Raw genomic sequence first — 13,756 nt, 5'->3', positions numbered from 1 at the left:
CCCCCATGTGCCGCATGCCTACGCACACAGCACCGACCTCTTTAGTACTGTGCTGCTAGAAAAGCTCCATGGGTGCTCCACCATGATGTGTGTGTTTTATCCCCTCTATGCATCCATTTTTTCCAGCTTATATATTTTAAAAGTACTAGCTTAAAAAGAAGTAGATCCAAATCCCTTGACCACATCAAATGAAACACTGGTGATTGAATGCCTACTATTAAAAACTTTCTAAGGCCACTGTAAAGTTTATTTGCCATCCAACTTACTAATTAAGTCACACAAACTTGGATGAAGGGAAAACATGAATATTAACTTAATCCAAAACTTTTGTAACTATCAAGAAGATTTTATTAAGGAGACTTCAATCACAAACCATTTCCTACGGTGTTGTTTGCCAGAGATTTGGATCTATATCATTTTTCAGTTCATGTCCTAAAATGAGATGAAAAAATGAAGAAATAGTGTGAATAGAACATATACATCTTGGTGGGGCCTGACAAAGCTTTTCCAGCAGCACACAGTACCAATTTCAGTGCTGTGTTACACTACGCAAATCCGAGTCCAAAACACTCAGCTAGCCCACTTGTAAATAAGTCCGAACGATCAAGTGGTGGGACCCATTATAATTTATACAAGAAGAGTGGCCTGAAAATCTAATTGATTAGACAAACGTTGGCCCATCATCAGCCACTAAGGATCTCATGTTCTTATCAACTATCTATGGTGGGACCCACACTTCAATCCGAAGTACACGTATGCCAGAGTTGTCCATGCATGCACATGGATCACGATACTATTCAAGAGTATCAAATCCTTCTCTCTCTCACACACAGACGGAAGAAGACGCGTGGCTAAGAAAAGAACGAAGGAAGATCCAAAGACATGAATAGGTCCCAAAAGCAATAAGAAATCGTTTCCAGTGCCTTCCAAGGGATGTGGGCCCATAGCATTCCTTGATCAGGGCCCTTGATAGCCCATTGGAAGATAACATCACACATCCCAACACACCACAAAAAATATCAGGTGAGAGATTCCTCACAAGTCGAACATCTCTTAACCATAGAAATCAGTGAAAATGAAATGACCCACTAATCTTAATCTCTTCTATAATCTAGGATATAATCCAAACCTATTATTAATACTTATTTTTGTTCAAACCATCCATCAAATGTCCACCAATCGATCAGTTAGGCCGTATACATATCTCCAAGATAACATACTCTAATACAATACTATTCTACTCTAATAGTATTAATTGAGTTATACGACACCTGTAAATTTTCCAAGCGCATGCGAATCGTGGCACTCTGCAAAGCATCAAACAAACAACTTTCACAAGTGGGTTGAGTGGGTCACCAGAAAAGACAGGTGAAAGGCCTGGATAAAAGAACCACAACCATGCATGCGTTGTAAAGATCCAAAGGGCTTAAAATTCCACATTCCCATTGATAAGTCTATATAAGTGGGTCTCTAAGGGTTGTGTTGATCAAGTACAGGCTTTCTGTGGTACACTGCCCTCAAGGTACTGTTATTGTTTGGCTTCTTCCAGCAATGGCTACTATCATCTTGAGCAATGGTACCATAGACACCATCCCTAAGGAGTCTGTGGACCATCAACGACGGTTGTCGATCGTCCTTAAAGGACAGAAGTTTATAGTTGGTGGCCACCCATTTCTCCTAGATGTCCCACCTAACATTGTGGCCACTCCATCCACATTCCCGCAGGCTGGGAAGGTGGTGGACACGGCCGGGTGCTTTGTCGGGTTCGAGTCGGTCGAACCACAGAGCCGGCATGTTGAACCCCTTGGGAGGCTAATGGGAATCAGGTTCATGAGCATATTCACATTTAGAATATGGTGGACCACTCATTGGGTGGGGAACAATGGCAGTGATATAGAGCCTGAGACCCAGATGGTGATCTTGGACAGATCGGCTGATGGGCGGCCGTACGTTCTTCTGCTCCCACTCATCGAGGGCCCATTTCGAGCCTCGCTCCAAGCGGGCCATGACGAGTATGTGGACATGTGCGTCGAGAGCGGTTCGACACAGGTAAGTGGGTCCAGCTTCAGGAGCTGCTTGTATATGCATGCTGGAGATGACCCATATGACCTTGTGAGGGATGCAATGAAAGTGCTGAGGGTGCACCTGAATACCTTCAGGCTCTTAGAAGAGAAGAGCCCACCAGGTATAGTTGATAAGTTCGGGTGGTGCACCTGGAATGCATTTTACCTGAATGTGCACCCTGAAGGGGTTTGGGAAGGGGTCAAAGGTCTGGTTGATGGGGGTGTCCCACCTGGGCTGATTATCATGGACGATGGATGGCAGTCCACGTGTCATGACGACGATCCAGCTGACCAGGAGAACATGACTCGGACGGTCGAGGGTGAGCAGATTTCATGCAGGCTAAGGAAGTTTCAAGAGAACTACAAGTTGAGGGATTACCAGAGCAAAGTCCCAAGTGGGGGTGAGGACCACATCAATGGATGGCCTGGAGAGTCCCCTGTCAAAGGCATGGGGGCTTTTATCAGGGATTTGAAGAGCAGTTTCAAGACAGTGAAGTATGTGTACGTGTGGCACGCTTTGTGTGCCTATTGGGGTGGGATCAAGCCCAACGTGCCAGGTATGCCTGAATCAAGGGTCCTTGTACCTACGATCTCTCCAGGGCTGGAGAAGAGTATGGAGGATCTCGCCCTCAGTAAGCTTATGAGGAATGGGGTGGGTCTGGTCCCACCTGAGATGGTCCACCAGATGTACGAAGGTCTGCACTCCCATATGGCTTCTTTGGGGATAGATGGTGTCAAGGTGGACGTCATTCACGTAAGTTATCTAAATCTTAGGTCCCATTGTATTAAAATCAAGGGTCATGATTCAATGAGGGTCCTCTCATGCGAGGACAGAACACAGGAGACGTGTCAGAAATCTGTGCCATTCATTAGGTAGTGCACAGTGTGGATATGCCGTAGATCCAAAATTAGTGCAGTTTTGTCATCAAGTGCGCTACAACTGGACGGTTGATATCCTTTTAATTCGAGTTTGACGTGCCTGATTATCGGACCAACGTTAATTTTCGTCCATGGCATGTCAACAGTGTAACCTACCTGATGAATGGACCAGATCTCTGACACTTGTGCTGTTAACCCCAATTTCCGACACGTGTTCGCCTTCACATGACGGACCCTCATTGGACCATTAAAATTCCGTCAATGGTATCATGTAAATGGATAGCGTTCGTTTATACTGCAAATACAGAGAGAGAGACGACTGATCCATCTCAATGGAAACTTGGCATTGTGATGGGTCAGTCAAGCTGTAAATGTAGTGGACCCCATCATGAATGGTTCGTGTTTTCTACGGTCTATTTGAAGCCCAGTGAATATTAGACGGCAAGGATAATCCAATTTACGTGTAGTTTGAAAAATTTTCAATCTACAATAGATGGACGGTCCAGATTGAAATTTACCCTTCCACCCGTGCTGTGGGAGATGGCTCTACCATATTCCGGTTCACCAGGCTCTCCCGTATCCAACACATGGAGACAGATATTAATTACCGAATATGGACAGTTCATATCCTTTCCTAATTGGCCACTTATCTCTTAGGTGTGCGGTCCACCTGATCAAGGGTCCACCCTTCTTTTCTTTTAACCAAAGAACGGCTATAAGAGAGAAACAAACCGTTGCATCCATGTATACAAAACGCACCGACTTGGAAGATTGCGAATGCATACAAAACGGACCGACTTGTAACAGAGAAATGACACGCGCATGCATGCACCCGGACGCGGGCGGATTAGGACGCGGATTTCCTGCAAAGCCTTTCGCAGGAAGTTCCTGCGCAAGGATGCTGGGTGGGGCTCACAGACATGTTTTTGATAAATCCAATCCTTCCATCCGTTTTTCGAGATCATTTAAGGACTTGAGATCAAAAATTAGGTGTATATAGAACTAAAGTGGGACACACGAGAGGAAACAGTGATCATTCAGTGAGCACCGTTGAAGCATTCTTATGCCCAAAAAATTATTGTATCAGTCTATATTTTTGATTTTTTCACTTAATCCCATTGACAATGACCTTATAAACGGTTTAGATAACATATAAACATCAAGATGGAGACTGGGAAGATTTCAACGGTAGAAATTTCTTTCCCTAATTTTCCCTCTCGTGTGACCCGCTTGAGTTTTTTACCCGCCTCATTTTTTATCACACGCCCTAAAATGAGATCTCAAAACGGATGGACGGAATGGATTTCTCACATACATTGTAGTGGGCCCCACCCAGATCCTTGCGCAGCAACTTCCTGCGAAAGGCTTTCGCAGGAAATCCGCGTCCGGCGGATTAGATAGTGACGAGTTGAGTAGCGAGTCCGCTACTGAAGTTATATCACCAAGTTCTGTAGGCCATAGTGATGTACGTGTTGTATCCACACCGTCCATCAATTTTAAGATATCATTTTATGGCATGAGCCAAAGAATGAGGTAGATAAAAATTTATAGTGGATCCCACCACAGAAAACAGCGGGGAGAGTGATTCCCACGGTTGAAACTATCCTAAGGCCCACCATAATGTTTATTTGAAATCAACCTGTTAAAAAACTAAAAAAGGATACGAAAAAAAGGAAAACACAAATATCAGATGAACTTTTGTGGCAAGTTCTTAACGGTGGGCGTCACCGTCCCACTGTTTTCTGTGCTGGTTCCACTGACCGACTTGTAATAGAAAAATGACACGCGCACGCATGTGGACGCGGATTAGATATTCACAGGTTAAGTAGCGAGTCGGCTACTGAAGTCACCTCACCAAATTCTGCGGGCCTTACTATGATGTATGTGTTGTATCCATACCATCCATCCATATCGAGATATTATTTTAGGACATGAGCCAAAGAATGAGACAAAAGAGAAGAAGATGTAGTTGACCCACCACAGAAAACAGTGGGGAGAGAGATTCCCACAGTTGAAACTATCTAAAGGTGGGGCATGAACCAAAGAATGAGATAGATAAAAAGCTGTAGTTGACCTACCACAGAAAACAGTGGGGAGAGTGATTCCCACAGTTGAAACTATCTAAAGGCCCACCCTGATGTTTATTTGAAATCCAACCTCTTAAGAAGTTAAAAAAGACATAAAAGGAGGGAAAACACAAATATCAGCTTGACCTGAACTTTTGTAGTCTTTAGAAGTTTTTAAAGGTGGGTGTCACTGTGCCCACTGTTTTCTGCGCTGGGGTCAACCGGAGCTTTGGATTTAACTCATTCTTTATCCTAAAATGATCTCTCCAAATAGATGGATGGTGTGGATACAAACTATACATCATCGTGGGGCCCACGGAGCTTGGTGACGTCACTTCAGTAGCTAGTCTCGCTACTCAACCTGTCGGTAGCTAATCCGCGCCCCACGCATGCACGCATGACACGAGCCAGGTAACAGCTTTGCTTGGAAGGTTCTCTGACTTGATACTCTCCCAATCTGCTTGCCCTTCCTGCCTCACCAACTGATGATCCATACCGTTCATATAGAATCTATTTTCGGAAATGATCAGCTTGGAAATGATCTTTCTGATGCGTGACCATCACCGTTTGTTCGGAGGTGAATTAGAAATAGCTTTCCTAGACGCCTATTTCTAAGTCACTTTGTATGGATGATGAGGTCCTCTATAAGAAAGACGTTTTCGGCATATACAATCTAAGGTTTTAACTTCTGGATTAACGGTCTGGATTACAACATAGTCAGGCAGTCGTAGAAAGAGATTAGCACAGTAGACTCCTTCCCTCTATGCCTTGGTTTTTTTTATGCCCGATAATTTATGCAATCAAAGTATATTTTTAAGGTATGGAGATAGGGTTTTAAACAAAAATACCCTTTAGTTGAAAAAAGTGAGGATATTTTTATCTTTATAAGTTCATCCATATGGGTAGAAGACTAGTTTAGTTAGGTAAGTTTTGTTTAGGTCAAGTAAAAAAAGGTTAGTACTACGACAGTCCATACTAAAACATTACCCAAATTGAATTCCTACCATTGAAAACTTACTACGGTCCACTGTAAGGTTTTATTTTTCATCTAACCTATTTATAAAGTCACATAAACCTCTACCAAGGGAAATCATAATCATCAGCTTGATCCAAAACTTTTGTACCCACTTAAGGTTTCAATGGTAAGCTTTCTATTTCCACTACAGTGGTAAACAGCCGGGAGTTTCAACACTTGGTCAAGGGTTCGAGTATCTATAGGTGATGAAATCCCACGACGGCGTGAGTGTGTGGGGTTGTTGAAACTCTTGAGAGTATACCACCCGAGTAAGAGTAAGGGTCCACTTAAGCCTTCAATTTCCACTATTCATGTGGTGTGGTCTACTTAAGCCTTCAATTTACTTCTTTTTTAGATTCGAATCTTAAAATGATCTTTCAAAATTATTGGACGATGTGGATGAACATATACATCATGGTGGCCCCCACAAAGCCCCTCACAGGACTGTTTGCCTCTAGCTAAGTCCCGGGGGGGTACCACACAATCCGCACCCTAAGTTATTACTACTTTTGTGGGCTTCCATGGTTAAAATGAGGCAGCGTACCTGATAGACGGGGTGGATTTAATGAAAATTCCACCCATGTGGACCCTGGTGGGTACAGAGCAGGAGGTAAGCTAGCACGGTTCAATTCAAAGCGAGTATTGACGACCTGGGCGGGTTGGCCGAGTCAAATCGGACTGAGTGGGGTGGAATCATTGGTCAAAGACATGAGATTTTGTAATTTTGTGCAGCAACTGGAAATGTTGGGCGAAGACTACGGAGGGAGAGTGGAGCTGGCAAAGGCATACTTCAAGGCCATGAGTTCATCTGTAAACAAGCATTTCAATGGCAATGGTGTCATTGCTAGTATGGAGCAAAGCAACGATTTCATGTTCCTTGGAACGGAGGCAATTTCACTCGGTCGTGTTGGTAAGGGTTTTTTTTTTCCCTTATATATATATAACAATTTTAATAACATCCAATTGGTCTGTCATGTGGGCCTCTTCATGGTCTCCTTATAAGATAAAAATCATGTGGCCCATAATGTGAAATTATGCCTGTAGTCCATAAAATCATATGGTCTGGCCCACATGAGCTATGGAATTAATGGACTGATTTTTGGGGTGTTCATTCATCATCCCTGTAGTGCACATCTTACGAATGGATGGGATAGCATTTGCAAAAGACAGTAGTGGACCCCAAACACCATCAGAAAAGTTTTACTAGTGACAGGCATATGTGTGTTTTTTATTAGGCTGATTTTTTTAGAGTACTCTTTGTAGATTTGATTGGAGGGCAGGTTATTGTCAGCACAAAAAAACATAATTCCATATAGTTAGGAGGCTAGTGTAAAGATGGAGCCCATGAAAAGCATATATGAAAGGAACAAGATTCCGTGAAGAAGCTGTCTTAAGAGATTAGCCCTATGTTTGAAAGAAAACAACATTCAGTGAAGCTTGAGAGGGCCTCACTGACTCACCAGGGCTTCTTGAGATGCGAGGTGAACTTTTGCTGGCACAACTTATGGAAGGATTGGGTCTGAGCCCTACATCATGGTGGGCCACACACCTTTTAAAATAAGACATTCTGCAAAAGTTGCAGGGGCACTTCTCTCTCTCTCTCTCTCTCTCTCTCTCTCTCTCTCTCTTCCTAATAATATTTGATTTTAAATTTAAAATTTCTTACCATTAGTGGGGTGATATCTAATGTTAGATGGGAAGAGAGAATGTGCGCACCAACCCTCTGTGCTCTCTGGGCGCATTGAATTTGTGCTCATATTTTATTTGCTTTGGACAGTGGACCATCAAACTCTTTTTTAGAAAGTTTTTCCATCAGGAAATGAATGATTTGATAAATTGTAGATTGATGGGCGAATTCTCATTTTTCATTTGATCCTGGCCAATGACCAAACCACACGACCGGTTATGACTGTAGGGGATGACTTCTGGTGCACCGATGCATCCGACGTTTGGCTACAAGGGTGTCACATGGTGCACTGTGCGTACAATAGCCTTTGGATGGGTAACTTCTTCCACCCTGACTGGGACATGTTCCAATCTACACACCCATGTGCAAGGTTCCATGCTGCATCTCGGGCCATCTCAGGTGGGCCGGTCTATGTGAGTGATACGGTTGGAAAGCATGACTTCCAGCTGCTTAAGACCCTTGTGCTGCCTGATGGAACGATCCTACGGTGCGATTTCTATGCCCTCCCTACCAGGGATTGCCTCTTTGAAGATCCACTGCTTGATGGGAAAACCATGCTCAAGATATGGAACCTAAACAAGGTATGACATGCGTCTTAATTAGACCTTAATCCATTTCTTTCTTGGGTTCTTTCCTTGGCATATGTGTGTAAGATCCTAGCAGTCCATCTGGTCTGAATATTTTGGAGTGGACATCAGGCAGGTTCTCTCATGAGGTGGGGCACGGTATATGAACCAAATAAACAGCTAGAGAATGTTTCTAGTACTAGCTGTCCACTTGTTTTGTACACATGGCATACCTGATCATAGACTAGCCTATTTTTAGGCCAGGGTATCCACAATGTGGCCCAGTTCATGGACCGCTTGGATCTTGCCTAGTGTGCGGTGTGTAGTTGGTGTGTAGTTAGGCATGTTCGCTTAATACTCGTGTATATGAATTATGGTTCAAGTGTCACACCCTAGACCTATTTGCAATGATCACATTTATAGTGGAACTCACGGAATCACTCAATTTAAATAATCAAATGGTCATATATAAATAAATGATCATTTGTAGCCCACCTGATAAGAGTGTTATTGGCTGGGATACAAAAGTGTGTCCACGAGTCCTCTATCTGACTTGTTGTATGCAGCGGCTACAACACCCAAATCTATAGGGCCCACTATGTTGCCTGTGTGATATCCACTCCGTCCATCACGTGTGGCACTCAATATTAGGCCCTATGGTCAAAGTTAAAAAAGAACCACAACTCAGGTAGCCCCCATCCATGGGGAATGGGGTTGGGATACCAACCATAGGTTTATGTGTGGTGCCTAACACAGGGTATATAGAGGTGGGCATCAGTCGAGTCGGACCAAGTTAGGTCCAACTCGACTCGATCCGGTTTTGCCAACTACCTGACTCGAACTCGATCTGACTCGGGACTGAGCCCAGCAGGGTTGACTTGATTCGAACCGATTCCTGGCTGGCCTGACCCGAACCGAGCAAACTTGGTTAGGAAACCGAGTCAGATTGAGTTAGGTACGATTCGTGTTCAGTAGCTAATCCGCGTCCGTCTCGATCCAGGGCGGGCCACGACTTAGGTTTCGAGCGAGGGTGGGCCACCAACAGCCTGCACGGACTACCAACGAGCCAGGGCGGGATCTACTATGAAGTGCAATTCACCAGCAAGCTAGGGCGAGACCCATCATCATGTTCAGTAGTTAATCCTTGTTCGCCTCGATCCAAGGCGGGCCACCAGCGGCCTGCACAGCTGCACCCAAGGTCCCGAGCCAAGGCGAGCCACCGGCGGCCTACACGGCTGCACCCAAGGTCCTGAGCTCGAATCAACACAGAAAAAAACATATAAAAATAACTTACCTGATGAACAGACAAGGATGACTGGTGAAGATAGTGTGCTAGGCTGCTGACTAGCTTGGATTCCGATTGAGTTCGGTGTTGTGTCGGCTCGAGTAGGGTTAGGGTTTAGGTAGATGAAGGGTAAAGGTTAAAAAAATAAATTGACTTTATAATATCTGATTTCGGATCGGATCGGATTATGGATCGGATTGGATCGAGTTGCTACGTGATCCGAACTTGACTCGGACGAGCTTCGTATCCGAGTGGATGTACTTGATTTGACCCAACCCTAGCTTTCGGTTCGGGTCGAGTCGGATCCTGCCCACCTCAAAGTGTATATATATTATGTTCATTTAGTTCATTTGGCCCGCCTCAACAAGCTCTTTAAAAAATCAGCCTAATCCAAAACTCAAAAATCAGCATAAGTGTGATTGTACATTGTTCCAATGGCGTGAGTGCATTTGGATTCCAATTGGAGCTAAGGGTGTGTTTGGATGCCAACTTAGCTGATTTCAATTCTTAAAGAGGCAAACATGCCACTATAGTTGGACAACCAAACACCCAATTGCAATTCTTCACATCTCAAGTTGGATGTAGAGAAATAGAAAAAAATTCAATTTGACAGTTAGCTGTTCATCATGATTCTTGAGCACAAAAAATTAGATGACTGTTGTTTAATAAATATAAAATTTCACTTGACATACAAACATGAGTTAGCAAGGTTGAAAATAACCGATAAATAACAATTATGTTTTTCATTTCATTTCTTCCCTTCTCCCAAAGAGGTAAACTCTAAACCTTAAACCCTATATGGGGAAGGAAAGATACAGTTTTTCTTTTTGGAAGAGTTAGAGCTGCATTTGGATGTCCAATCCAGTACAACCCAACCCAACCAAGTCAAGAGAAATATTGAAATTTTCTGTTTTATTTTATTATCATGTAAATATTATATATCTATAAATATATTAAATATTTTATTTATTTATTTAATATTGAGCCAAGTCAAGTGCAACCCGATCGAATCTTCGAGTTGACACGACCCAGCTGGACACGAGCGGAGTCGAGCTTTTGATTTTAAATCTATGCATGATAGTAGCAATAGCTAATGGAAATTTTCTTGTTTTTTATTTTTTATTTTTTTTATTACTCTTCTTCTCCAAAAGTACACTGGAGTCTTAGGAGCATTCAACTGCCAAGGAGGAGGATGGTGTCGTAAAGCGAGGAAAACCAAATGCTACGCCGAACATTCACATGCGGTAACATCCACAACGACTGCGAACGAGATCGAATGGAATAAAGGAAGAAATCCATTTCCCATTGAAGGAGTCGAATCGTTCGCAATCTATTTCTTTCAAACAAAGAAGTTACTTCTTGTGAAGCCGGATGAATACATAGAAATCATTTTGGAAGCATTTGATTTCGAGCTCTTGACGGTTTCGCCTGTGAAGATCTTACAAAAGAAAATGGTCCAATTCGCTCCGATTGGATTAGCGAACATGCTAAATACAGGTGGAGCAGTTCAATCTCTAGAATTTGATGACGAAAAGAGGTTGATTCGAGTCGGGGTGAAGGGGACTGGAGAAATGAGGGCGTACTCGTCTGAGAAACCGAAAGCTTGCCGAATCAACGGAAAAGAAGTGGGATTTGAATATGAAGAACAAATGGTTGTGATTCAAGTTCCATGGCCTGAAAGTTCGAAGCTAAGTGTAATTGAGTATTTGTTTTGAAATGGGGTGGGCCACCATTTCTAGGAGAAAAATCACATTATATGGAGTGTACCGTTATAGGTGAATAAGATGGAACTTTCATGGTTCTCATACTCAGTTTTTGGTAATACATTATATTTAAATGATGGAACATGCATGGTGGCGGCAGGAAGCGGATTGGGTAGTGGCCCCAACACCACCTAGCTTGGTGGTGTTGGGCACTGTGGGCCCCATCTAGGTGTATGTATTTTATCCAAGCTGTCTATCCATTTTGCCAGCCCATTTTTGGGTATGAACCTAAAAATGAAGCAGATTAAAAGTTCAAGTGGACCACAGTGTGGGAAATAGTGGTGATTGAATGCCCACCATTAAAAAATTCGTGGGGGCCAGAGTAGTATTGGATCAAGCTGATATTTGTGTTTTCGCTTCATCAAGGTCTGTGTGACCTATTCAACAGGTTGGATGGAAAATAAACATTACGGTGGGGTGTCATCATTTTCAACGTTTCCTTATGGTGTGGTCCACTTGAACTTCGGACCTTCTTTGTTTTTGGGACCATACTCTAGAATTGTCTGAAAAAACGGATGGACGGTGTGGATATAAAAAATAAATAAATTGGGGTCACCAACTAATCTGCTTCCCGCAGGGCATACCTAATGAATGATCCGGCCCCAGCGTATTCAGCCTAATTTATCAGCGGGTCTGAACTGGTCGAACCCGAATAAATGAGTGGATCGGTTCCTATAGTTTCAGTCATGGACCCGGACTAGGTTAGGTGTCCCGAATAAATGAGTGGATCGGTTCCTATAGTTTCAGTCATGGACCCGGACTAGGTTAGGTGTCATTTAGCTCAACACCTTAGCTCATGGGCTGGATATGCCTTGACCTGGACCAAGTCCTATAATTTCAGGCATTGGCACATGGTTCGTTAATCTGGACCGTTGATCTGTGTGGCTACTGAGCATCGCAAATGGGCTCACCAGATAGGGTAATCTTAACCCTTTGATTTGTGGCCAACAGATGATCCGGAAGAAATACTCAACTGAAAAAGGTCTTAATATTGGTTGCTGGGATCTTACAATGCTGGAGTTTCTGGGGCATGGTCCATGCACGAGGGATGTCAATGGTCTGGATTACACGAGGACCCGATTAACAAAAAGGGAAACAGTAGCTGGAGTGGGAGAGTCGAGAATTGAAAATAAGATTGGTCCTTTCCCCCTAGAATCCGATTAATAATTTGGTTAAATAGAGTCATTCCAACCCATTTACAGCCCAAGATAGGGCCATCGATAGGCCGGCCTGGGCCGTCAGGCTTTGGGCCTGGCTGCCTTGAACTGGGCTTGGGCTAGAGTATCATGCTCCAGGCCTGGTCTCAGGCTTAAAATTCAGACCCATGTAAAACAGTCCATCAACCCATTAGGGTTTGCTAGAGCTGGGCAGAGGATAACTCGGCAAACTCGACTTGCCTAACTCGATCCGAACTGAGTGGGTGACTCGATCTAAATTGAGTTGACTTCGTCCAATCCAAACTCAAACCGAGTCAAGTTCGAGTTACCCAGTGACTCGACCCGAAAAATTATGCACGCGCAAACCTACATACACGTGTCATGGGTGTTTAATCCAAACGGTCCATGTGATGTGGAATCCCATGAAACCTTAAGGGAGAAATTTTCACCTTGATCTAAAATTCTGATAGGCCATGGCAAAGAGAAATTCAAATTAAGGGAGGAAACTGTTTTCATTTTTCATGGCCTACCAAAGTTTTGGATCAAAGTAAAAATTGGGCTTGGGGGTTTGATGAGGTGCTGATTCACATGGACCGTTCAGATTTTGGAGTTAAATCACGTATGATGAGTTCTTAAAAAAGTTCGCACAACTATTGCGCAAGTGAGCATTCGGATATATATATATATATATATATGAGTAAGAATTGCTGTTTCATATCTAAGATGCCATGTAGTTGATGGAGAGGTTGCAATTCTGGCAAGTTAATTTAGGCTTTGAGTTGTGATTTCGACTCGTGGATACCTGCTGCACCCGACCCAACTCGGTACTTATGACTGGGTCGGACTCAGTTCGAATTAGTATTGGCAAGATCCGTACTCGATCGGATCAGGCATGCTAGACTCGGTATTGAGTCAAATCGAGTCGAGTTCGGGTCAAGCCTATTTCAAAATAGGATCAAGTGGGGTCAACCCTAACTTGGTCCAACTCGTCCCGAAGTCCAGCTCTAAGGTTTGCTCATATTTGAATTGTAGCTTTTGATCCACCCAACAAACACTTGGGCTTGGATTTGGGCCCAACATAAATATTTTGGGCTTGGCTCAGGTTGAACTGTTTCATCTCTTCATGGGCCAGGCCAGGCATGACCCTATGTTGAACAACGTGGGCCAGCCAAAACCCAGCCTGTTGAAAACCCTGTCATAGACCGTAAACAGGCCAATGTTAACCCTATAACGTAGGGACTTGGCATTTACTCCGACAAGTCCGTACCCTTATTT

The 13,756-nt window shown here is 43.5% G+C and overlaps 1 protein-coding gene across 1 annotated transcript; it reads left to right on the top strand.

Moving 5' to 3' along the window:
- The first annotated feature begins 1,459 nt into the window (after positions 1–1,459).
- LOC131234686 (galactinol--sucrose galactosyltransferase-like) lies at positions 1,460–11,366 on the top strand. The gene is made up of 4 exons (XM_058231611.1): positions 1,460–2,817; positions 6,756–6,933; positions 7,939–8,291; positions 10,713–11,366. Exons 1-4 carry the CDS (start codon positions 1,552–1,554, stop codon positions 11,274–11,276), a joined length of 2,361 nt encoding a protein of 786 aa, XP_058087594.1. The 5' UTR covers positions 1,460–1,551; the 3' UTR covers positions 11,277–11,366.
- Positions 11,367–13,756: the final 2,390 nt, after the last annotated feature.

This window comes from Magnolia sinica, chromosome 19 (assembly GCF_029962835.1).
Source record: "Magnolia sinica isolate HGM2019 chromosome 19, MsV1, whole genome shotgun sequence".
Classification (NCBI taxonomy): Eukaryota; Viridiplantae; Streptophyta; class Magnoliopsida; order Magnoliales; family Magnoliaceae; genus Magnolia; species Magnolia sinica.
Note: the sequence above shows the minus strand (reverse complement) of the source record. Positions and strands in the feature narration are given on the sequence as shown.